Source organism: Trichechus manatus, unplaced genomic scaffold, assembly GCF_000243295.1.
Source record: "Trichechus manatus latirostris isolate Lorelei unplaced genomic scaffold, TriManLat1.0 scaffold00058, whole genome shotgun sequence".
In the NCBI taxonomy this organism is placed as follows: Eukaryota; Metazoa; Chordata; class Mammalia; order Sirenia; family Trichechidae; genus Trichechus; species Trichechus manatus.
This window is the reverse complement of record NW_004443994.1, coordinates 11395115-11422506: the sequence shown is the minus strand read 5'-3', so window position 1 is coordinate 11422506 and position 27392 is coordinate 11395115. Positions and strand designations below refer to the sequence as shown.

The window sequence follows — 27392 nt, the reverse complement described above, 5'->3', positions numbered from 1 at the left end:
GGTTCAGAGACTTTTTCCTGATTACTAGGAAGAACTATGTGTGTTGTATTGATGCATCTGTTTCAAGGCTGGAGGCTGGGTTTCAAGACTGGAGGCTGGGTTTCAAGACAAATGTCAGTTTTTTCCCTTTTTGCACTCTCCACTTCATAGTTGGAGTGGGAAGCAGGACTAACTCTAAACTATGTGAGACAGAGAGAGACAGAGAGAGAGAGACAGAGAGAACACATCATTTGAAGAGCTAAATGAAATTTACATAATCCCAGGCTCCTTTTGCAAATGGGAACTCACTTTCCCAAATGCTAATTCCCTGCAGCCTAGAATGGCAGTGATGAGACTAAATGATGTAAAGGATTTTTTAATTTCACTGTTTTGTTTCATTTTCAAGTTTGCATCTATCTCTCCATACCCGCCCCCCCTCCGCCCCATTTCTTTGACTTGCAGCTACCGATGCAAAAGCTGGGGAATGAATAAGGAAGACCGAAGAATTGATGCCTCTGAATTATGGTATTGGCAAAGAATACTGAATATACCATGGACTGCCAAAAGAATGAACAGATCTGTCTTGGAAGAAGTACAGCCAGAATGCTCCCTAGAAGCGAGGATGGGAGACTTCTTCTCACATACTTTGAACATGTTATCAGGAGGCACCAGTCCCTGGAGTAGGACATCATGCTTGGTAAATTAGAGGGTCAGTGAAAAAGAAGACGACCCTCAACAAGATGGACTGACACAGTGGCTACAACAATGGGCTCAAGCATAACAATCATGAGGATGGCGGAGGACCAGGTAGTGTTTTGTTCTGTTGTACACAGGGTCACTATGAGTCAGAACTGACTTGACAGCACCTAACAACAACAAGACTGAAAATCCTTTAGCCTACGCTAACCACAGTGAAAAACAAATGGAGAGCTCAAATTGGTAGCAGAGACTGCACGGCCCCCCATCCCACTCTCCCTTCTCTTTTCCACTATTCCACCTATCTCCATACGTCAGGAAGAGTTTAAAACAAATAATGGTTAGTACTTTAGTATGGTACATTTCAACAACACAATGTGTGCTATTCTTAAGACAAAAAAAAATACTTCTCATTTTTCAAACATAGGTGGAGAAATGATTCTTGCTTTTTGGGCAAGAAGAACTATAGCATGTATGAACCAGACAAATCAGTATAAGGTGCACAAGAAAACAACTGAAGTCTAATTCACATTAGGATTTATAAAAGTGGATGCCTGAAAGGTAGAAACTTGCTAAATGTTCATCAAAAGATGGGTGGATAAACAAAATATGGCACATATGTAAGTGGGATATCACTCAGCCCTAAAGAGAAATGAAGTCCTGATATTACAACATGGATAAACCTTGAAAACATTAAGCTGAATGAAATAAGTCAGTAACAGAAAAGACAAATGTTGTATGATCTCACATGAAATATCTAGAACAGGCAAGTACATAGAGACCAAAGTTTCTGAGTGGTTACCACAGGCGGGAGAGATGGTACAGGAAAGAAAGATACAATGCTTAGGGAACACTGAGAGTCTTTTAAGGATGATGGAAAAATTCAGGAATGGTTAATGATGATGTGATGGCTGAACAACATGACGAACGTACTTCATGTCACTGAACTGTACATGTGAAGACTGTTGAAATGACAAATGTTTTGTTACCTATACATTTACCACAAAAAAAGTGGAGGCCTACAAAACAATTTGACTCAAACAAAAATAGGGGATTTCAGGTCAACTATGATCTTTCTCAAATACTCAGACATTTGGCAGAAGTTCTTTAATTCTACAAGAAAAGTCAATGGAAAACAATTATAGCAATTTTAAAGACTTGCTGAATTCATTTTATAGTTAACATTAAGTTCCACTAAATAACAACAAAAAATATTCCCATAGCTGCTACCATTCTCTGAGGTTTGCAAATGCACAGTGATGTCTGAGAACATGAAATGCTTTAAAGGAGGTGAAACAGTCATCAGAGTCATTTTGTGTTTGAAACCTTGTGAGACATTAATGAGTTGCAGGAAAAAAAAATGTATAGCCCATTTATCAAAAAACCACAACAGATTTTTACATCCTTAGATATTTTGTTCTTTTTCCTTTTTTTTATTTAAAAAATTCTAAAAAGTAATTTTTATTTTAGATCACAGCAAAAGAATACATTCTGGAGGGCTCTGAATTGTAATGAAAAGTATATTAAAAAAGAGATATGGATGCATATCATGTTCTGTGTTCTCTCATGTGTTGAGTTTAACTGCCCTAAGCCAGTCAATACTATACATATGCTACTCACAACGCCAAGGAATGTTTTCTTCTGTTATCACTTCTAAAGAACATGTGTTTTGTTATCTTAAATATTTCAGAAAAGAAGACAAAACAATAGTCTTAAACAAGCAGCTGGTGTCTCACCTCCCCACGCTTTCCCAGAAAGTTAAATAATTTTATCTTAACACATTTCAATATAAGAATTTTTCAAAATGTCGTGTATGACATTACTTCGTTCCTTTTACTCCTAAGGTCAAATAAAAAAAGTGACCTTAAATTCTGTAACATCTTCAATGAAAAATACTCTTTTGAGATATTTCAGATAGCTATTTTATGTCACAAAACTAGTTTTTGGTTTTTTTTAATCAGTTACATTTTTATATGCTTTACCTTGAGTTCCATTCAATCTTCTTTTCGAAGTTGAGACGATTAAAACCTGGACAAACTTTTGCTGAAAACCAAGAACTTAGAGAGTGGAAAAGAAGCTGAAAGATGACAAAGCTGGCAAAAATAGTGCCTAGTTTAGTGATGGTATCCATATTTCTTCAACCTGTTAAAAGAAATGATGGATATAAATTGCTATCTCATGATAAAACTACATTAAAAATTGCTTACATTTTAAAGAGCATGTAGTTTTTTTAGTAATTTTTTAAAATTTAGCACAAACGTAAAAATACAAGGAAATTATAAGAATTTTAAGCTTTTTGTGTTTCTTTGCCTTTACCAGCTATTTGTCATGTATCTTATATTTGTATTTAAAATAAAAGGGGGGGGGGGAATCTATTATCTTAAAGATCTCAGTGTTTTAGAAGACAGTTTTAACAACATGAGATTCAAAATCATCCAAGTCTTAAATTTTAACATTAAGAGGAAATCTGCAGTACTATAACTGAAGATATCCTTTTAGGAATATTATTTTTAATTAAACTTAGTAAAATACTCAACTAATTTCTCTATGCCTCAAATTCCTTATCTATAAAATGAGAGAGCTGGTTAGATAATTTCTAAGGTACAATTAAGCTAGAAGTCATAAGAGAAATAACATTACCTGCAAAATCAAAACAAACAATAATTATCCAATAAAAACTAACTGTACAGAAGGACAAGCAATATTTAGAATAAAATTAAGATCATAAGACTTAGAAAAGAACCATACCACTGTTACTACTTAAATCAGTATTTAACTTTGAAAAAATATTCTGCAGTCACACATTTCCTTGCACCAAAAATCCTCCATGGTTTTTATTTGGTTCCTAAAAACCTTAGTAACATTCAGATTAAAAACAGACAGTAATGCATTTGCTCATATCCAGCAAATAGAGCATTTCTATGGCTCCATTTCTGACGGAGCTGACCCTCAAATGAAAGGGAAACGAGTCAATACACATTTCCAGCTGCCTAATGTGAGGAAATGAAGTCACCTACTGAAGCCAGTTCACTAGAAAAAAGCCAAGTCATTGACTACACCAGCAATAACCCCACTTCATTCCCTTCCAACCAGGATATCATAGTAAGAATCAGTCTCCCACAGGGGCCCTTCCCACACAGCTCATGTGTCTATAACAAACTCTTCATTCTATTTTTTGTGCTCATTAATTTACACATATTACAATTCTTCTCACTGAGACTCCATTAACTATATTGCTCATTTACTTTTTTTTTAAATTCAACACATATTGATTATTAAAATATTTAATTTGAGGTCTTTTAGCCTAAGTTTAATATTAACCAAATAATACATAAAAGTTTTACACATAACTTAAATATCATTAAAATCTACTAAGTGAGGTGTAAAGGGGAAACATTCTTCTAAAACAAATAGGGGTTCGGAGGCCAGGGGTCAGATAAATGAAGAAAATGAAACCAGTCATCAGAACAGAGTGGAGAGTCTGTTCTTAACTGGAGGGATGGTTTGCTCTGAAGGGTTTTGCCTGCTCCCTCCTGGTCCTAGAGCAGGGCTGGGCACAGGCTGCTCATTGATTTTCATTAAAATCCAGTGTATACCGTGAGCATTTATTTCATAAATGTTTGTTAAAAGTTATGCTATAAAATATATTTATAAATAGGTATCATGTAACATCCCTTTTATGAACTGTTAATTTAACTAATCCAGTAGAAGGTACTCAAACAATTCACCATTAAGATATTCATCATTCCCCCCAAAAATATAAACTTTAATGTGAGCTGGTTTCTTAGGAGGGAAGAACATGAAAAGGCTTGACTGGAGCCGGTCTCTTCCTGGCAGGAGGACTTCCAGGGACAGGACTGACTCAGTCTTCACTTCAGCATCAGTTTATCCAACATTTGTCACATGTCTACCACATGCCAGGCACTGTGCTGGTGCTCCAACATAGAACGAGAACCTGCTAACCGCCCAGCAGGGAAACAGGCACACAAGTCATCACAATATAAAGCGTAAGTTCAGGATGCTGAGGGAGCACGCCCTGCTTTCCAGTGGATAAACACCCAGCAGAGATGACCACCAGGTAAGTTGAGAACTACCAAACTGCAAACAGTAACGATTACTCAAATTTTCCCATGTTTGTTATTTCCTAACAGGATAGGGGTTCCTTAGGGAGAAGGTCAGAATCCCCGATGCAACTACCATAACGCAAACGACTACACTCCTTCACTGTCTGATGCTACTTGCAGGTAAGAACCACTGCTGTAGTGTTTAGCAATAAATACTCTTAAAAAGAGGGACAAAGGTCTTTCCTGTTAGTTTTTAGGGGCAGCAAGTATGGGGAAGCTGGAAAGAACGCCCCACTCATGCTTAGCATTCTTTTTCCCATCCCTAGTAAGCTCCCCTTCCTATCTACATCGATTCTAAACATCCACTGCTCTCTTATCTCCAGCTCTTCTTCTCTTGTAACAGATGGGGTTTCTTCCCATTTCACCAAGAAAACAGAGGCTATCAGGCATGAACTCCCTCATCTTGGCAATGCTTTCCTCCCTCCCCTCCAGGCCCTCTTTACACAACTTCAACACTGCTTATTGTGTGCTCCCAGATGCCACCATCCCCCAGTGCACCAGTCTTGGATGGTCAGCTGCCCACTATATGGCTTCATCTGGGCATCCTGGAGGCCCTGCAGGCTTCCGTTCTTGTTGAGTTGGCACTGACTCACAGCCACCCTATATAACAGAACAAAATGTTGCCCAGTCCTGTGCCATCATCATGATCTTTGGTATGTTTGAGTCCATTGTTGTGGATACTGTGTCAATCCATCTCTTAAGGGTTTCCCTCACTTTCATTGACCTTTTACTTTACCAAACATGATGTCTTTTTCTAGAGATTAGTCTTTCCTGATGACATGTCCAAAGGAAGCAAGCCAAAGTCTTGCTATCCTCACTTTTAAGGAGCATTCTGGTTGTATTTCTTCTGACACTGATTTGTTCATTCTTCCGGCAGTCCATGGTATATCCAATATTCTACACTAACACTACAATTTGAATGCAGCAATTCTTCTTCTGTCTTCTTTTTTTCATTGTCCAGCTTATACATGCATATAAGGCAATCCAAAAGACCGTGGCTTGAGTCAGGTGCTACATGGCCCAAACTGAGCTCCACCTCAAACCATCCCTTCCTCCAATTCCACGTATTAGTGAATGACACTGTGATCCAAACGCTTCCCCATCTTCCAATCTAAAACAACAGGTCATCCTTGACTCCTTCCTATTCCTCACGCCCACAATTAACTGACTGCTACATCCTAGTAGATGGAAGAATGCCAAATGAAGCATAAGTTGATTCCAGAGAAATTCTGAAAGTTTCTCATGATAGCTTTGTGAATAATACAAAGAAGTATGGGCTGGATAACAAAATTAGGTAAAACCAGAGCCAGCTGAATAACTAGAAGCAGAGTGTAGATCAATGGCCTGAAGTAGGCTTGAGAAATATCTCCTGCTATTCTATCAGGTTTTCTCTTCTGAGTGCTGCTTTCAGTAAATATGTTTACAAAGACACGTTTACTTACTCTGCATATGACACAGAACTGGGAAAGATAGCTAATATCATGGGTAACAGAATTATGTTTCAAAATAATCTGCATAATCTGGAATAATAAATCCCAATCAGAAAGATGAAAGGTAATAGGAATAAATTTTTTAAAGGCAACACCCAAGTACAGATCTTGATATAATAGCCACATGTGGGTACAGACACACACAAAGTGACACAAGGCAGCAAGAGATAACAGTGTAATGAAGATACTAAAAATTAAAATCAAACTTCAAGCTCATTTATAGTTGGATAGTGTGCAAGTATAGCTTTTAATCAAGATAAGTTATCAGTCCCACTTTACTCAGGATAATCACATACCAAAGTACCTTTAGGGTAGTATAACTAAGAAGGTGATTTTAGAAACCGTATTATATCATGAAAAGTTAAAGGCTCAGTAATGTTAGCCTGGGAACGAGATTACTTAGGGGAGACGTGAGAGAATTCTTCAAACATCTAAAGAAGTGCCATGTAAAAAATGAAAGATGGAACTTACTCTGCATTACTCAAAACGGCACAAATGGGCAAAAATTACGAGAGAAGAATTCAGCTTAATCTAAGGAAAAACTGTCCAACAGTTTAGAAGTGGCCAGCACCCACAATGGAAGTGACAAAAGGATCACTAGGAAGATTGGTCTGCAGAGGGAGTGGGGGCACTAGTCTGACCTTCAGAGTACCCTCAAAGTAAGATTCTGGGATTCTAGGATTGAAATTAATTTTGGTGTCTAAAAGGATAATTTTGTATTAACTACTGCAGTAACTTCTTAACATTCTATCATTTAAAAACAGCAAAATTTCACATGCAAGAAAATATTCAGGATACATGGTGGTAAGTGCTTGGGCTCAGTCTGGTAGTCTTGGGTTTGCATCCCAGCTCCATCACTCACTAGCTGTGTGACCCCAGACAAGTTACTTAACTTGCTTTAACTGACGCTCAGGTTCCTCTTCTGTAAAACGGAGATAAAAATAGTACTACAGCACTGTGTTTACACAGCAGTCATGGGGAATAAACGATACAATGTTCATCGAGCACACAGAACAGAATATGGTATTTTTGCACTCAGTAAATCTCTGCATCCACTATCATCCATCTCAAGCAGCCTGAAGGACATGCAAATTCGGGGTCTGTTGTCACTCCAGCCAAGCAAAACAAGACCGTCCTCTGGACGCTAGGCTCTTTGTTCCTAACTCATCCCTGTTATCATCACTCAACACTGAAAATGTAGGTAGGCTCCACCACCAATGCAGAAATCTATCCTCTACCACCTGACTCTCTCCGTCATGCTCCAACCTTCCTTCCCGGCCACCTGACCCAGCCCATCACCCTCTCCACCTCCCAAGCACTTCCAATAAGCCCTCTGGAACCACTGCTCCACACCTAGATAACAGAGCTACATCATGGGCCTCTCCTCTCAGTGCCCTAAAGACACATTTCCTGAAATCCTCTCAGGTAGTGGCTGTCTAGACTCTCACACTTTGGAGTCAGAAGGCAGTCCTAGCATCTTTGTTCCTTGTGGCCCCCTTCAAGCCTTTCTCCCCCTACCCCTTGTGAACACCCATATCCTTTTTGGCCCTGCCATTCAGTTATACCATATTCCAACCTTCCAATCACTTCCTCCCATCCAAAGACTCAAAGACCCTCGTTCACTGATGTCCTCAGGCCCTGCCACCAATCTCCAACCCTCCATCCTCATACTCAGCAGATAATCCTCATCCTACTTCACACACACACACAAAATAGAAGCCAATATATGAAAACTCTCAAAATCCTACTACCAACCATGAACACTACCTACATCTAGATCCATCTGTCCTCCTTCCCAGCTACACAATAGAGGTGTTATCCTCCCATCTAAGGCCAACCTCTCCACCTGTGCACTTTAGATACATCCTTTCTCGCCTTCTTAAGGAATCTTTAACTCCTCATTATCCCTTACTCTCTCCTCTTCAATTCGATCCTTCTACTGGGTTTTAAACATTCTCAAGTTTCTGACAAAAACAAAATTCAACAGATCTACAACGTCTTCTCCAATCCTATTTCTCTTTTCCTAAATATATATATATATTTTCCCCCACTCTCTCTACCCCTTTGCAACCAAAATTCTAGAAAGGTTTGTCCTTACTATGTTAGCATTTCTTATCCCTTTCACTCTTCAACCCACTCCATTCTTGTTCCTACTCTTATCACACTCCTGAAATAGCCACTGCCAATGCTAAGGTCAACAACAATGACTTCTATGTGCAGTCTTCATGTTATCTGATCTCTCAACAACATCACACACCACTGATCACTTTCTCCTTGAAACACTTTCTTCCCTGTGCTTCTATAACACCATACTTCTATTCTCCTCCTACCTCCGTGGCCACTCCTTTGACACCTTTGCAGGTCTTCTTCCTCTACCAGCCACTGAATAATAGACTTAAGGTTCAATCCTAAACCTTCTTCTCTCTACTCATTTCTTATGTGATTCCATCTCCATCTGTGGTTTCAATTAACACTTATATGCAGGTAAATCTCCAGTTTAAATATCCATCCCAGATCTCTCCTCTGAACATCTCAAAGACATCTCAAACTCAACAAACCCTAACCAAGCTCATCACCTGCCCCCTAAACTTGGCCCTCTTCTAGGTTCTTCATTTCAGTGAATGGTGACTGCATCCAAATCTGACAGCCAGAACCCTAGTGTGTCACCCTTGATAACTTACTTTCTCCATCTTCCTACTCTGCTGCCATATCCAATCGACCACCAAGTTCTATGGATTCTACTTCCTTAGTTTCCTAGTGCCACTGTAACAAAAATACCAAAAGTAGGTGGCTTTAAAGAATAGGAATTTTATTTTCTCACCATTTAGGAAGCTAGAAGTCCAAATTCATGGCACCAGCTACAGGGGAAGGCTCTCTCTCTCTCTGTAGACTCTGGGGGAACTTTGGGGGAAGAACCTTGTCTCTTTCAGCTTCTGTTCCTAGGTTCCTTGGTGATCTTCATGTGGTATGGCAGATATTCCATCTGTACTTGTTCCTGTGTCTAATCTGCTTTTTATCTCAAAAGTGATTGGCTTAATACACACCCTACACTGATATGGCCTCATTAACATAACAAAGAAAACCCTATTCCCAAATGGGATTACATCTACTGGTATAGGAGTTAGGATTCCCAGGCTTATTTTTGGAGGACACAATTCAACCCCTAACACCTCCTAAACAGCTTACAAAAGGATCCTCTTTTCTCAAGCTATTACCATCACTTTTCTGGACTGTTGTAATAGCCTCCAAATTGGACTTTTCAGTGTAAAATCAGACTGGAGTGCTCCAGGGGAATCTTTTCTAAAAGCTGTCTCCAACTTAAAACCCTTCACTGGTTTCCCAGTGCTCTTATGAGAGGACCCCACCTTCTCCAGCTTTAACTGGTGTTTGCCTTCGCTTGCTGCACTCCAGCTAAAGTGACCTTCTTTCTGTTTCTTAGACATGCCATGTTCCCTCTTTCCATAAGGCCTCTGTGTGTGTGTGTGTGTATATATATATGTGTGTGTGTGTATATATATATATGTGTATATATATGAATCCCACGCTTGCCCCTGCCCCTCCACTCCCATGTTAACTCCCACACTTCCTTCAGCTCACAGATCAATCCTCACTTCCTCAAGGAAGACTGCTCTGAGCTCCTTCAACATGTCAAACCCTTCTCCCCATTATATACCCTCATGGCACCTTGTGGCTCTCCTTTATAGCTGCAATTTAACATAATTTGTGATATATATATTTTTAAATGAATCCCTTCTCCCAGGGGCATGTGAGCCCCATGAGTGTGGGAACCATTGCCTTCTTTCCGCTCACCATTGACCCCAGGGCCTAAATAGTGCCTACCATACAGTAGGTACTCAATAAATGTCTGTTAAATAAAATAACAATAACAATATACATTCATACTCATGCATGTGCTTTCCATTTTGCTAATATCTCATCCGCTGCAGGTGCCTCATTTTACCAGTGTAATCTGAATACTGGAAAAAGATTTTCTAAATTGACAGTCCCAGTATTACAGCATGTAAACATAATAATTAACTTCAAAAGGACTCTTGTCTCCAAATATATCTAAAGAGTACCAATATTATAAATGAACTAATATTGGATATAGGTCCCTGGGTGGCGCAAACAGTTGGTGCTCCACTGCTAACCTAAAGGTTGGTGGTTCAACCCTACCCAGCAGTACAGTGGAGGTAAAGGCCTGGCGATCTGCTTCCGTTAATATTACAGTCAAGAAAATCCTACAGAGCAGTTCTATTCTGTACCACACGGGGTTGCCATGAGTCGAAATCGCCTCAAAGGCAACTAACAACAATGACATTGGGTATGTTGATATTTGATCTATTTCAAATTCCTTACAATACACAGTGTGTTAAAAGGTTTCATGAGTACGCATAATGACAATCTGTACCATATTTCAATACATTCCTCAAATACAGAAGTACATAATTACTGACTTATCTACCATCATCAGGAGCCCTAACATTCTATGATTTAAGTTTCTACCTGCAAACTAACTCATTTGTAAATGAACACATGACTGTTAGAAATGAGTTATTTACCAAACTAGCCAAACAAACAAAAAGAGCCCAATCAAAAACAGACACACCTGCCCCACACAGGACCTGTTTTTTGTTTGCATTTTCATATGGATGGTATATTGCAGTTATCTGTCTAAATGCTCATATCAATAACTGACCTAGAAATGTTAAAATCCCTTAGTATAAAATAACTATTACACTACCCACTTTTGATTTTTCATTCATGTAAAAAATAGAAAGCATCTAATACAGGCAAAGCATTTGGCTAACTGCTGGCAGTTTTTGTTTTTTGAAATTCTGCATTGAGAGCATTATTAAAACAAAAAAGTTAAGAATTATGCATGAAAATACTACATTTCTTTCTCTTTTCAGAACACCAAGTTCAACCACCATGAGCATTAGTGTGAAAGTCTATATGAAGCCAGCTGCTTAAAACAGTCACCCCAACCTCCATAAATCCTCTAGTATTCACGGTGCTGCTTTTTAAACTGACACAAATGGAAAAAAAAATGAAACTAAACCAAGGAAAGGCTAGGAAACCCTGCTTTAATATGTTTATGTTTTACTCCTTTTCTATGATGCTACTTAAGATTGAACAAGGAATTGCTATAGAAGAGTTCTCTATGGTTCCTCCCTGTCAGCTGAAACACTAAATTCTGAATAAAGGTATCCTTTCTCCATATTTTGATTCTCTACTTCCCATTCCTTTCTCCTCCAAGAGCAAATAATAGAATTCAAGTTAAAGAGAAACTATTCAGTTCTGTCTGCTACAGACCCTGGGTTTGACAGCCTTCCCAGTCCCAGAACATTTTTTTTTTTTTAAATTATAACAAAAAATAAGATACTTAAGGTTAAATATCCATACATTTCTAACTGGCCTTTATTTTCCCCCAAATACTATGCTACGCAATGTAATAATTAGACTCACAGGAAATTGTTATTGTTGTTAGTTAATTTCAACTTATAGTGACCCCATATGACCAAGAAGAACTGCCCTAGAAGATTTTCTAGACAGAAATCTTTACGGGAGCAGATTGCCAGGTCTTTCTCCTGCGGAGCTGCTGGGTGGGTTTGAACCACGAACCTTTTGGTTAGCAGCCGAGTGCTTAACCATTGCATTTAAACCCTGTTCCCCAAACTAGACTCTGTGAAGGCCAGCCACTCCCAGTGAAAAAGTATCCACACTCAAGTGCTCTAGGGCGGCCCCATGGCCCCAAATGCTATCACAACTCAGATAATTGTTTTGACAATTAATTCACAATGCTTCAAATTTCTTTAATCCACGTTTCCCTTATCTATCATAATCCTATTATTTCCCTTACCTATTATAATCCTGTCTGTCTTCTCACACCCTATATTAAATGCCTTCTAAGAATCCTTCTGTTTTTCAAATTTTCGTATCTCAACACACATACACACAGAGTACTTCTTCAGTATATATTCTGCTTATTCCTACCAGTCAAAAAGGTTTTGTAGAGTCTCCCTTTCTATAGTTGGTGGGAAAAAGTAGGTTTCTTGATATGTATTTTTTTAAACAGCACAAAGTCCCTACCAAGTGATTCTGACACAGCAGGGGTGGGGTTACGTCATCTCCTTCACCCCTCCCTGAGAATTCCTGCTCTTTTAAAACACAACTTCTTCTCCAAGCTCCCACAACACTTGATCAGTTCTCCCTCTCACTATAGATTATTTTTTAATTGGGATTTTAACAAACTTTTATTCTTATTTTCCTAGTTTATTTGAACTTTTCCATGTTCTAGCTTTTAACTTAAAAAAAAATGAAATTTAAAATAATTATTCTATTTCATGCCAACTTGTTTATCTTATTTAAAAATGTTTATTTTGTCTTACCTTTATTTCTTTACTTGGGATTTGTTTTTATAAAGCCTAACAAGAAGTGAAGGAGCCCTGGTGGCACACTGGTTAAGCGCTCGGCTGCTAACTGAAAGGTTGGCAGTTCAAACCTACCAGCCACTCCTCAGGAGAAAGATGTAGCACTTTGCTCCTGTAAAGATTACAGCCTTGGAAACCCTATATGGGGCAGTTCTACTCTGTCCTACAGGGTCGGTATGAGTCCGAGTAGACTAGATGACAATGGGTTAACAAGAAGTGTTGGCTTCAAGGGAGCTCAGTGGACAAAGGCCTTCTTCCTCCAGCTCTATCTACTGCTGTTCTGGTTCCTGATCCCCAATCTATTTACAAATTCTCCCCTTAGGAAATTCAGGAGGCCCACAAATTCATTTTCTAGGGCCTTAAGGCTCAGAGTACAGGTGGCACATTTGATTTACTTGATCAGTGCTGCTTCCTAACATCTCATTTAAAACTTTTAAAAAGAAGTCTTTGTTTTATAAACTTATGAGTTCCATTTACAGCCATTGGATTTTGGAGAAAGCAGGATGCTTTAAACCAGGCAAGGACAGTATCTGGAATTTCACACTAGTACAGGACCTGGCACAAACAAAAAGTAAAGGTTTTGAAGCTTATACAATTTGAGGGCCCCTCTTTAAATAAATCAACATTTCAAATACAGTGTTAGACCCGGCCCTTAGAAGGAGCCTTTGCAAGTGAGGGGTCCTGAAGCTGAAGCAGGGACCAGGCACTGCTGAATCACCCGCATCTCCTGGTGGGGACTCCTGGGAAGAGGAGTGAGGTTCCGCAGCCAACCTCTCTGTCCGGCTTCTAACATACTTATTTCTACATCAGTGCTCTTCTCTTCCTGGAGGGATCTCAGAAGGAACTCCTTGGCTTGGAACTTCTCCTGGCTTTCTGCCAACACTGTGAAATCAAGGAAAAGCTGGACAGAGCAAAATTTATCCCAAATATATATACTTTTCTTTTTTTTAAAGGGATCACTGGGGCCCCAGCCAAGCTACTTAGGAAGTCAGAACCTAAGGAGACAGGGAGGTCTTTCTCAACTCTGTCCATCTGATTACACCTGAGAAAGAAAAAGTCCTTAGGTGACAGGGAAGCAGCTGAGGCAGGGCTTTGCCTTACTGTCTTCCCTTTTTTTTCTTTTGCCTGTTCCCCACAGGGAACAGGAGACAGTATTAAGTAGATTCAAACCGGTCAAAACCCGTTGCCTTCAAGAAGCGCTAAAGAGCAATTTAGCAAATTTCTCCCACCTGCTGGGTTTTTAAGAAGAATCCCATTCAGCTAGAGAGAGACCTGGAATTAAACCCTAGTCCCAGTATTCACCAAGGGGTCTTGGGCAAGAATATGACCTCTCTGATCTGGAAGTTCTATGAAATGAAAATAAGAATGACTACATTGTAAGATCATTGTTATGTGGCTTAAATAGATGAGTTAAATGCACCGAGCACAGTGCGTGGCACATGCAGCCACTTGTGATACATAAATTTCTTTAATGGCTTTAATGGCCATCAATTCCTTTGCAACGTACCACAGCCATTGTTGTCATGCAGAGGTGAGTCTATGACTCCACCCTGTGAATCTGGGCTCGTCTTGCTACCTGCTGACCAATAGAATGCAGTGGAAGTGACACTGAGAATTCTGCAGTCTAAGCCTCAAAAGACTTTTCAGTGTCCACCTTTTGCTTTCTTAGAACATTGCCTTGAGACTAACAAGTAAGGAAGCCTGTCTAATCTATTGGAGACTGAGAGGCCACATGGAGCAGAACTGAGGCTCCCCAGACAACAGCCAACACCAGCTGCTAGTTATGCTGGGAAGCCCTCTTAGACCTTCCAGCTCAAATGACTCTCCAGGTGAAGACAGCCACACGAGTGAGCCCAGGAGTCGTCAGAGGAGTTAACTGCCCAATCAATCCACAGGATCATGAGAAATATTAAGTCAATGTTTTAAACCATGAGGTTTTGGGGGACGTTTGTTATCCAGCAATAGATAAAACACCACTCAATAATGGATAGCTATTGGTGGATGGACCTTGGTAGTTACGTGGTAAAATTCTCACCTTCCATGTGGCAGACCTGGGTTCAATTGCCAGTCAATGCATGTCAGTGAAGGCTTGCCTGCTGCTATGATGCTGAACAGGTTTCAGCAGAGCTTCCAGACTAAGATGTACCAGAAAGAAAGGCCCAGCGATCTGCTTCTGAAAGTCAGCCAGTGAAAACCACAGGGATCACAACATTCCGATCTGCAACTGATCATGGGTATGGCGTGGGATGGGGCAGCATTTCCTTCCACTGTGCATGGGGTCGCCATGAGCTGGGGCCAACTCAATGGCAGCTAACAACACTGTTATTACTAGCCGTTTGCTGAACAAGAAAGTTAACACCCATTTCTCCACTAGAATCAAACCATAGGGGGCTATGATATTTGGATCTTGAAGCAAAGTGATCATTTCACCCTCCTTTAAACCCTTGGACTAGGGTCCCTGCAGCCTGTCTACAACTATGGTATGACCGGGGAAATTCAGGGACTAAAAAAGGTGAGACAGCCAAGGAGTTTCTATATCTAGGTGGCCTTTTATCCTGTTAAGGGCCACTTAAAACTGTGAGTAATTTCTCTTCTCATCTCTTCTCATAAGACTGCCATTGCCTAAAACTGGTTCCAAGTGTACTCTTCCCCAGTAAACATGGTACTTGTCTACCTAATTCAGTGTCTGATTTGATACTGTCAGGTAGCCAAAATATTTAAACACAGTGGCATGTATCCTTGAACCAATTCACAGGCTAACAAGGGGATGTGCAAAACAAACCAGATGTGGTTTCAGGTGACTTCAAATTTAACACTTACTATATCCTCATGCTTAAGTTCAAGTAAGGTAAGTAATGTAGAGGAGCCCAGGCTTGGCCAACAGACTTGGAAATGAAGAACTGTTCCGGGGCAATGTTCTGGGGGCAAGAATTTACTGAATGTGGTTACAGAAGCTCAGATCCAGGTGACCCACGAGAGGCTAACTTTTCCCAACAATTACAAAATAGTCAGGCTGAGCCAACTTGTAATCCTCTGACCAAATCCTATTAACAATTTTAAGCTTAGAGATGCTCTCTAGACTGCTTGAAATGGTGGCTCTGGCTCTTTCTAACTTGTGGAGTTGATCACTGTGAGTTAAGTACCATCCTTTCTGGATGGACCCAGTACATCGTTTTGTTCTTTGTTTTTTTTTTTTAAAGAAAAATATTTTGCTCAGCCAATGTTATAGTTCTAATAACTCAATGCCATCCAAAACATCTGATCTGAGTTTCCTGCTTGATAAGTTGCAAGCCTGGTATTCCTCAGGCAAACAAGTTTTACTCACAGAAATTCCACTAAAAGTATATATTCTGTACTACCTTGTGAAAAAATTGTCCAGGAACAATATCAGATTGCTGTTTTCATTGGCCATGTATTCCTTTAGATAGTCTTAAAGCTATTTCTGGATTAAACCTATGATCCTACCCTCTGTCCTACTGACCGTTCACTGAACAGTGCCAAGGCATGACATCGCTGGCTAGCACTGAGGAACATGATATGAAATGGTATCACGAAGCTAGGTCCCTAGGTTTTACTGTATGATATTGGGAATGTTATTCAGAATGCTGGCCATTGCAAATGCAGTGTTTTCTTGATGAAAACCCACAGGAGAAATTTCACTCTCCTCCCAGAATCAGAAACAGGTGGGCTTTTTGGATATGGTTTATCTTCTGGACACCCTGAACCTTGTTATGGATTGTTTTTCTCTTCTTTCTGGCTGCTGGAAAGCTTATAGCCAGAAATCTAGCAAGAGGAGAATAGGATTTCAAAGTACATTTTATGTGTACTACCCAGCCTCATTCTTAGCTCCATCTTACTTTCCTTAGATTTATTTTTCTTTCTTACCCTAAATTTACTTTATCTTGCCATATTATATGCATCTTTGTAAGCAATCACAAATCCTGTCTGGAATAAGATAGGATATAAAGAAAACTAAAAATCTTATAGTCAATGTGTATGCCTAATCTCCCTACTAGAAAGTGAGCTCCTGTAAGCAAGGGTTGCATACTGCCCTACTCTGAAATCTCCAGTATCTAGATACGTGCTTTCACAAAATAGACATGCTGAATGAATATCTGGTGAATTAAATGGCAGTGGCTAAGCACCCGGCTGCTATCCAGGAGGCTGGTGGTTCAAATCCACTAGCTGCTCCTTGTGGGGAAGGAGTGGCAGTCTGCTTCAGTAAATATTACAGCCTTGGAAACCCTGGGGCAGTTCTACTCTGTCCTATAAGGTGGCTGAGTCAGAATAGACTAGACTGCAACAGCTCTGGTTTCTTGGTTATGTTACCCATCTAGAGATGCCTCAGAAAATAGGCCTGGCAACATGCTTCCAAAAGGTCGCAGCCTTGAAAACCCTATGAAGCAGTTCTACTCTGCAGATATGGGGTCACCATGAGTTGGACTTGACTCAAGGGCAACTAACAAAACAATAACATCTTACCAGAATTCTAAAATAAGTAGTATACTAATGATTTGATCTTTTATCCCCAAAACAAATTGCCACAAGTGTGAAAGGATGTATTATTAGAAGCAACTTAAGGGTCCACTGACAGGAAAATGGTTAAATATACTGAAACAGCTACACTATCAGATGTTATAAAGGCAATTCTAAAAAATGAGGTAATACGGAAAAATGCCCATCACACACTAAAAAGAAGAGAAGTTTTCCATGCCTTACTAATCTAGCGCTGTGGAGTCAATTCCTACTCATGGACACCCCATGTGTTATAGAGTAAAACTGTCCCATAGGGTCTTCTTACCTATAATCTTTACAGTAGCAGATCTCCAGGCCTTTCTTCTGAGGCGCTGCTGAGTGGGCCTGAACCGCCAATGTTTAGGTTTGCAGTGAAGCACAAACCATTTGTACCACCCAGGGATAAATTTTTCATAAATAGCTCTGACCATGTTTTGGTATTTATAGAGAAAAGGTCTGTAGAACTACACCCCCAAAACTTCTAGGTTGCTTCTAGGGGATGAGGAAGTTGGGGAAGGGAAGAAGGGTGAACTTTCATTTCATTCTGTTCAGTATTGGTTATTTATAGGAAAAAAAAAATGTAATAAAAACAAAACTAAAAAAAAAAAAACACTGAAGAAAATGTTAGGAACTTGAGGCTATAAAACATTCTCAAATCCTCACAAAAATGAATGTCTTAAGTGTTTGGCTCAGAGATAGGCTGGGAGTGCCCCAGGCAGCCGGGACTTCCCTTCTAGCAACGTGGACTCTGGTCTTCTTTATCTTTATCAGCTGCAGTCTTTATAAGTCCCTAAAATAGCAGGTAACAAATTACAGGACATTTGATTAAATTTGTAATTGCCTCAATATTTTTACATGTATTTGAGCAACGCATGCTAACTGAGCAAGACGAGTTTTAAGAACTTACATCTCTAAAAAATAACACTTCACAAAAGGGGCTTCAAAATTTGCTCAAAATATTTCCTCCAATGAACACTCCTCTTTTCTCCCATTCCACTAAATAAATGCATACAAAAGAGGGAGAAGTCTTCCATGCCTTCCCAATGTACTTTTTAAAGATTTTTTTAAAAGCCTATTTGGAGAAAGCTACTTAAAATTAACTTGATCAAGAGAATTTTTCCATTTATGAAAAACTTTAAAAATTAAATTAAGACCAATGTATAAATCCACCAATTCTACGATCATCTCTAGGATTTGCCATGGCAGAATATAGCTGTCACTAACACAGCATAGGCCAGCATCCAAATTTGGGTCCACAGGAGTAGTTGGGTAGACACCGTAAGTCAGGGGGATCAGAGATAACATTAGAGAAACCAGGGTTGAAGGCAGAGAGATGCCAGAGGGTAGAGGAGAGGTGAAGTCAAACAGTGCAAAAATACCAGCTAAGGTAAGAAAATCAGACAAGGCAGGGATGGGTAAAAGAGAGGATCCAACTAGGTCAGACTGGCCACGATTAAAACACACAGTATCTAAGCAACATGTAGCTGAACTCTGATGCCTGTGTACTTTTTCTCCAGGCACTATTTCACTTGTCTGCTGGTGGGCGTGTTAGATGCTGGAGTCAGATGTTAATTGTCATGAAAAGGAAATCAAAGGCCAGCACACAGACTCTGACCTTGATTAACTCAAAGGCATACACAGTGGAATTAGCTCACAGATGTTGGCAGTGGCTTCACCTATTTCTCCAGGAAGCTTTTTTGGCTGGCCCAAAGACGATGAATGATGAGCCAAGTTTGACTGTAGATCTTGAAATTGACTTCTAAAGAAGACTTGATGGTCTAACCCTTTTATAAAATGCAATAAGGATACTTTTCCAATTCTCTGTGAGGCAAGCAGCCAACTTCCAAATGAGTTTGATCAGCAAATGGAGTTTAGAAACAACACATTCCATTCGCTTCTCTCTGCAAGAACTTCTCAAAGCTGGAAGGGTAGTTGTGAGCCTCTCACCTACCCACTGTGCAGTCTGAGCTCTTCTACTCCCTATCCAGCTGCATGTCCTAAATCTATCAGCTAATTTGTTCCAGATTTATTTGTCTTCTCACTCAACCTACTGAGAAAAATCTACTGCTCTAAAGACATCTGCTTTCAAACCAAGTTTGTTCTTTCCATACTTAATCATTTGTTTTGCTTTGAAGTGGACAGAACTGGTGGGAAACTCCTTTTTATAGACATCCTATCAGCTGCCTTTCATCAATGTGGGTCCTGGCACCCATCACACATCAGATGAGTTCCCGCACTCCTTTCTGTCCCCACCAACAGGGGTCCAGGTCTCAACTGCAACCTGTTTCCCCACCCACTGGACAAATGCTTTTCAAATCATGGCTTGTGATCCATTAATGGGTTCTGAGTTTTTAAGAACACAAAGTAGAATAAGACAGAAAGGAAAATAAAATGCAATACACAGTAACAGTAGGCACTGTTTCATGAAACTTACGTCCTAGGTCTCAATGTGAAAATGCATTTTGTACTGTGCAGTGTAGTCCAAAACTGTTTGAAAATACTGTGGTAGACAAGCCTTTGTCCATCTAGTTAAGACTCTCCCCTGCTATGGGCCCCACTCTTCAGCAACTCCTTTTCCCCCTCTGCTGGTTCTAGTCCTGAACAGACTTCCAGCTGTCTTCCTCCCCTGCTGTTTTCACAAAGCTTGGCCTTTCACACTGATTCACAAGCTCCTACTCATGCATCCACAGGATTGCCTTCTCCTAGAGCAGACCACTGTTCTGAGCAAAGAAACACCACTTGCTATTCTTGCCTTCTTCCGCCTTCTTCTCAGATCTAGGATATGCTTGCAGCGCATCCAGCTGTCTCACCATGAATAACAAGCCTCAGAGCAGTAGGACTCCATTTCTTTGAGTGCTTCTTTTCATCCCAACAACAAAACCACCACCAAAGTTACACTTGGAACATCTTAGATTTTCTTACAAAATTATCTGTGCTTTTCTGATGTAATGCAGTCTCTGGTGTAATACATCCAGTGCCTGATACCAGTTCCAGGTGAATATAGCTCATCCCTAATGTTCAGTTAAAGTCTGTTTCCCATCCTTGAGAACAGATGGTTATTCCACCTCCATACAGCTATCTTCTTCTTCTCACAAGGCAAATGGAAGGAGGGAAGCACAAGGAGACTGTCCTAGCCTGGTGGTATCCTATCCTCTAATTCTCAAGGCCAAGGGCACAAGCTGTCCAGCACAATTCCTCCCCCAGTCCTGCCCTCCCTTGTCCAATCACTCACAATTCTCACTCAGACAATTAATTATCTTCCCCTACATAAAAATCCAGTTCTTGTTTGTGTTTTTTTCTTTTTTTTTTTTTTGGTATCTCAGTGTAGACTGTTTAGTTTACTTTTCTCAGCCAAACTGAGTATCCCATTTTTTAACCTTCCAAGACACACTGAAACCCATATGAACTCTTAATAGGTGGGATATAGGATGTTAATCTGGGGGTAACAGTTGGGAGAGATACTGAAGTTTGAAGGATTTCTTATAAATTAAACTGCTCAGTTTCTTCTAATGCATGTAAGGCCACCTTTGAGAGAGGAACATAAACACTGGACCTCCTTTAGAGCACCAAGGGAGGAGAGTCAACAGATGTGAGAACTTGTAGGGCAGGTGTGCTTGCCTTAGAGAGGCGAGAAACACTCTCAAAAGAGAAGGGCAGGTCACACATTTCAGAATTTTCCTCTGACTTCCACTAATCGTGTTCTGCAGCCCAACCCCCTTCCCATTTCCCAGACAGGAATCCAGGGCTCCTCTACTACCCCTCTGGTTATCTGGAGGCCCCTCCATTCCGCTCCCAATCTGCTACTTCCTCCTCCCCACTTATTTGTTAGGAATGTTCTTAATCAGACTGTCTTCTTACTGACATAAGATTTCTGATAACTCCCACTCCCAAGGCTTGGTAATCAAATCTCCAATGGAGATTTCAGAAAATGAGGGAAAACATAAGCCAACTCTTGCACGCATGCTCCAAGGTTTATTTAGAAGATCCCAGGGAAGACCCAACTTCTCTGAGGTTTGCTATAAAGTTTCAGCCCCTTGACCACCACCATTCCTAGTCACCTCCGAGTACACCGCTTTAGTAGCAAAGAGCCCAGGTAAAGAAGGTTTAGAGTCAGAGGAACAGAAACACAAAACCCAATAGTGTAGATAACGATGACTGCCTGAGACACGCAGCTCTAGGCAGGTAAAACTCATGCAAGCTCTCACGGTAAGGATTAGAACTATGGAGGAAGGTAATGTGGCAAAGAAGTCCCTTGGGTGGAGCAAACGCTTAAATGCTCAGCTGCCAATCAAGAGGTTAGTCATTGCAATCCACCCAGAGGCATCTCAGAAGAAAGGCCTGGCAATATACTTCCAAAAAATCAGCCATTGAAAACCCTATGAATCACAGTTCTACTCTGACACACATAAGGTCGCCGTAAGTCTGAATCTGCTCCACAGCAACTGGTTTTAAAGTGGCAAAAGGAATTGCAGGGGTAGGAAAAAAGCAAGCATCTTCAAAATATACTATCCTCTGGACTACCGGATGGCAAAGGAGGGGGCGTGGCAAATACTGTAAACCAAAATCCATGGCTCCTTGAGCAATTCTTTCAAAATTTTCTAGGATGATGGGAGTAAACTTTTCTAACTTAGCTTCGTTCATATAATTTTAGGAAAAAGACAAAGGAAAAAAACTCAACCTCATACAGCACTTACAACAGAACTGGGATTCTCTAATTTTCGACCTTAATAGGCTGTACAAAGATGAAGCTGCATTCCAATCCACACGTTGTACTCACACAGCGCTATCTCACGTAAAACACACACAATCCAAGATTTACTTTTCTCAATTCCATTTGTGCCTGAGTACAGATTTCACTAAAATGACCGCTTTTTTCCCTACTTCACACATCGATTCATAACATCTACACAAACTCTTTCATCTTGTCCCCAAACTGGTATCTGAATTAATTTAAACACTGCCAAAGATCATTCTTTGAGGAAAGTTTATATTTCTATATAAAAATGTGCACCACATTAACACCCAAACCTGGACAATTAGGAAAATACAGGCCAGCAACCATGATCCTTTAAGGAGCTTGGACAGCTCAAAGTGCTTTCACAGAGATTTTACGTACCGATTGGGGCGGTAGGAAAAGGCTGGGATTATGCTCCCCATTTCATGGCTGGGTAAACTGAGGCGCTTCGTTTAATAAACTTGCCCGGATTCCAAACGTAAAGCTGGAAACAGAAACCAATTTCTCCCTCTGACTCTGGGCCCGGTCCCTCTCCCACTAGACTCTTAAGCATTCGGTGGCTAAAAATGGGACCCACTTGAGAACTGCACGTGTAAATAAAAGCTACTTGTTTCTGAAGGAGGCGGCGGGGAAGACTTACCCAGTTGAGGCACCTGACTGTGTACCAGCCACATGCGATTAGAGCAAGAAAGCTTTCCCCGGATGCTCACAGGTTCGTACCCACCCCTATGAGTTCGGACCCGGGAGACACAGCCAGGCAGATCCGCAGCCCAAATCGAGCAGCCTGGAAAACGCCAGTGGAACGCGGGGCGTCTGGGCGGCGCAGGAGCCGCGGGCCCGGGACACCATCTGCGCCCGGAGCAGCACCGCGGCGGCCCTCGGAGCAGGGAAGATGCTGGGCCCGCCACACGCACCTGCTGGAATCCGCCCCTAAGCCCCGGGCCGCCTCCCGCGCTCCAGCCGCCCACTCAGCCCCCGGAAACAGGAGACCTTGGCCGCGCTAGGCCGGGGGCGGGAAGCCGCGGCGCCCCTGCCCGTGGGCTGCGCTCTGCGGCGCGGAGGAGCCGCCGGGCGAAGAGAGCTCGCCCTCCTCCCTGAGCCCCTCAAACGGCGTCACCTGTGCCGGGTCCCGGGGCGACTCGGCGCGCCGGCACTGGCTGCGCCGGGCCGGGAGAGGGCCGAGGGTGTTTATAGACGCCCGGTCATGCGGCCCGGCCGCCCCGCGAGATGCTCCTCAGAGCCAGGGAAGCCCTGGGCTCCGCGCCGCTTGGAGGAGCAGTCTCCGAAGCTGAAGCTACCGCCGCGCCCGCCCGGACTGCGGGATCGGGTTACCGCAGAGCGGCTCCTTAAAGGGGCCGCGACCGCTCCGCCTTGCGGCAGCTGGGACCCCCGGCCAAAGTGGGCGGGGCCCCGAGGCTGGCAGAGGGAAAGACCTTTGGGTGCTGGAACTTGGATCGCGGAAAGCACTCAGAAAACGCGAACACACGAGGTGAGCAGCGGTGTGATCCTGGAACAGCAAACCTCACCAGGAGCAGAGCGAATGGTTCCCGGGCTTTCCACAGCAAGTAGCAAAACTCGCAATTGGGGAGAACTGAGTCCGCTCCCGCAGCGGTCAGTACTTGGGATGGCCACCTAACCAAAACCCTTTTCGGAGTGTGAGTTTACAATCTGCCTCAAATGCTCAAATACTAAGTAAATGAACTGCATAGTTTGGTCATCAGAAAGGAGGTGAAAGGACGATTGCTGATTTTTCCTGCCACGTCTGTCATGGCCAAAGTCGAGTCCCTCCCTATTCTTGCTTGAGGTTGCAGGTGCCTTGCAAACTGGGTAGGGGGCGTGTGTGGGAGAGGCACTCAGAGCAGCTTCCTTTGGAATCCCTGAAGAACACCCTCAAGAGGGTGCACCAGCAAGCACTCCACCCATACCCAGAGCCTCTTGGCTGTCTGGGTGGGGAAGTCGGATTTGAATTTTTAATGCTGACTGAGAATTCCAAACCGGCTACTGCGTGAAGAAAGTTTGCCACTAAACAGTAGATCTGCTGACCTGTTATACAGAGCCTCAAAAAAAGTCAAATATTCTGGATCAGCCAGACAGAATTGTTTTTAATAAAACAAAACAATGAAGAGACTGTTATAATTTGAAAAACAACCACAAATTCTTTTTTGAAAAGCAATGAGTATAAATAATTTGTAAACACTAATATTAATAACAAAGGACAGTTATTTGTAAGAAATATCAGTAGACCTAACATATTTGATCAAATGCACACATGCACACACACCCTATCCTCATGTATTTTCAAGGGGAAAAGCAACAGAAATCAGAAGACCTGAAATCCTGTCTGTAAGTCTGTTAGAGCTGTGTGGCTTTAGCTAACTGAACCTCACTGAGGCTCAGTTTTTTTATCTGTAAAATATAATGATTCATAATTAGCTCTGAAGTCCCCAGTTTTGGCAAATAGATCTCAGTCTAACTTAGACAAAATCTTGTGTCACTCTACAGGGACAGAAACCTGCCCCACAGTCAGGCAGGGAGGAGGATCCAGCTGGACCGCAAGTCCATGTTCCCCTTCTCTCCCCAAACCTCTCTAAGGACTTACCAGGGCCCCAGGGCCCTTTGACCACAACCTATCCCATCATACTTGCTTTACAATGTGTATAGTCCCTGACAACTTTGGGATGCCCCATACTCTCTCATGCACTCATGTAGCCATTTCATAACTCTCCATGGGCAGGATGGCTATGTGTGCACTGCTGGCACCAGGTTGGCCTAAGCCCAGCAAGTGCAGATTCCGCACTATCACCTCGGAAATCTATATCAAGACTACCCCCTCCAGACACTCTCCTATGCAAGTCTCTGATGGTTGATAATTGCTCTGTTCTTTCCTGATAAATGCACCACCATTATCTTTGATATACTTATTCTCTAACAACCATAGCAGTAGCCAAGGCAAAGAAAACCCACAAAAACTTCCCTGTAGTCTATGTCTCACTATATTTCTTAATATTATTGCTGTTGTTAGCTGCTTTCGAATCAGCTCCAACTTATAGCCACTCTGCACGCATGGGAGTAGATTCTGACTCATGGTGACCTACACTATCCTCACAATCATTGCTATGTTTCAGCCCATTGTTGCAGCCACTTTATCAATCCAATTGCTTCCTATCAAAAACCCAAGAAACCAAACCTGTTGCTGCTGATTTGATTCCAATACATTGCCACCCTATAAGACAGAGCAGAACTGCCCCATAGGGTTTCCAAGAAGCAGCTGATGGATTGGAACTGCTGACCTTCTGGTTACCAGCTGAACTCTTAACCACTGTGCCACCAGGGCTGTTCTTCATATTAGGCCTCTACAAATGCATCATCAATTTCACAGGATTATTGAAAGATTATAGAGAGCATGTAAGTGAACACATTAGGACAATGACTGAGATATGAAAGGAACACAGTAAATAGCTGAATTTGAGACTTTTAAACTCTTAGATTAAACTTTTAAATTAGTAAAAACTCTATGACCTCACAAGCTATATATATCAAATGTATACTTTCCTGGAAAATTTTAATACAACTTAATTTCTTTAAAATTTTAGTTTCATCCTTCACATTAAAATCTTTAATCATTCCTAACTTTGTTTTACAAATATTTGCTTTCCAAGGACAGTCCCTCAAAATTCTGTATTTACTACATGAATTTTTTTTTGCATTTTAAATGTAAAGATGTATCAAGGCTGAGTTTCACTTATATTTTTAGTTCGTTTAAACAGTTCAAGGAAACACTGCAGGAAAATGAAATTGTTCAACCATACTTAAAGAGAAAAAAAATGTAAGAATTCTTTTAAGTGAGGCAAATTTTTCTAATGAATTTCTGTTTCCTAAAATCCTTAACTTCTAAATGGAGTCAATTATTTGGGAAACAGAGACCGAAATGCTGATTCTTTCTAAAATAACAAGATAACTGAAGCAAAAGTATTTTTATAAAACCACCTCAATTCTCCACTCTCTAAGTGAAGATCTAGCCTAAATGGCTACAAACATGTTGATCAGAAAAATTGATTTACTCAAATGTAAATAACCCCAGTCACTTTTTTCCTGTATAGTAGATCAAGAATTTAGGTTTATTAAGAATTTTTGTAAGGTTTGATGAATATTTAAGACCATTTCATGTTTTTCAGAATTTTTCAGGGAAGATATTAAGAGCGGTTAACGCTGGGTGGGTGAGATTCTGGATATCTTTTGTATTCTTTTTGTTTATTTTATGTAACTTTTTTTTCTTGTAGTGCATGTGTATTGCTTTTGTTTCATTTTTATTGATATTTAATGTTATCAGAAGATAATGAAAGTAATACACATAATTGACAGAAACATCCATGAGTGCCCTTCCATTCCCTGCCCCACTTCTCACAACCCCACTTCTCTCCTACATTCCAGTAAAGCATCCTACAGGTTACCACCCTCAACTCTGTGAGGCACAACTGGACTAGAGCAAAAGCTAAGAAGTTTCCTGAATACAAACAAACACTTTAAGGGACAGAATAGCAGGGGTGGGGATCTGGGAACCATGGTTTCAGGGGACATCTAGGTCAATTGGCATAACAAAGTTTATTAAGAAAATGTTCTGCATCCCACTTTGGTGAGTGGCGTCTGGGGTCTTAAGAGCTTGCAAGCGACCATCTAAGATGCATCAATTGGTGCCAACCCACTCGGAGCAGAAGAGAATGAAAAACACTAAAGACACAAGGAAAACATTAGCCCAAGAGACAAAAGGGCCACATAAACCAGAGACTCCATCAGCCTGAGACCAGAAGAACTAGACGGTGCCCAGCTACCATCAATGACCACCCTGATGGAACACAACAGAGAATCCCTTTTGGAGCAGGAGAAAAGTGTGCAGCAGAACTCAAATTCAAGTAAAAAGACCAGATTTAATGGTCTGACTGAGACTGGATGAGCCCCCAAAGCCATGGCTCCTGGACACTCTGTTAACCCAGAACTAAAACTATTCCCAAAGCACACTCTTCAGACAAAGATTAGACTGAACTATAAAACATAAAATAATATTCATGAAAAGTGTGCTTCTTAGTTCGAACAGATACCTGAGACCAAATGGGCGGCTCCTGTCTGGAGGCAGGATGAGAAGGCAGGAAGGGACAGGAGCTCTTTGAATGGACACAAGAAACCGGGGGTAGAAAGGTGGAGTGTGCTGTCACATTATAGAAATTGCAACTAATGTCACATAACAATATGTGTATAAATTTTTGGATGAGAAATTAACTTGAGCTGTAAACTTCCACCTAAAGTGCAATTAAAAAAAAAAGATTTAAAAAAAGCCCCAAAAGTAGACCTGGACAAATGAAAATATAGGCCACATTCTTAGATAAGAAGAGTTAATGTATGTCAATTCTCTCTTTTAATTTTT

General features: G+C 41.1%; 1 protein-coding gene across 1 annotated transcript in view; it reads right to left on the bottom strand.

Moving 5' to 3' along the window:
- The window catches only part of LOC101359815 (transmembrane protein 56-like), a 52752-nt gene extending 45205 nt beyond the window's left edge, over positions 1 to 7547 (bottom strand). The window contains exons 1-3 of the mRNA XM_023733349.1: positions 7531 to 7547; positions 6442 to 6476; positions 5298 to 5301 (exon numbers count right to left, since the gene is read on the bottom strand). Of these exons, the coding sequence (XP_023589117.1) occupies positions 5298 to 5301; positions 6442 to 6476; positions 7531 to 7547 (56 nt within the window). The remainder of the gene's footprint in view (positions 1 to 5297; positions 5302 to 6441; positions 6477 to 7530) is intronic.
- Positions 7548 to 27392: the final 19845 nt, after the last annotated feature.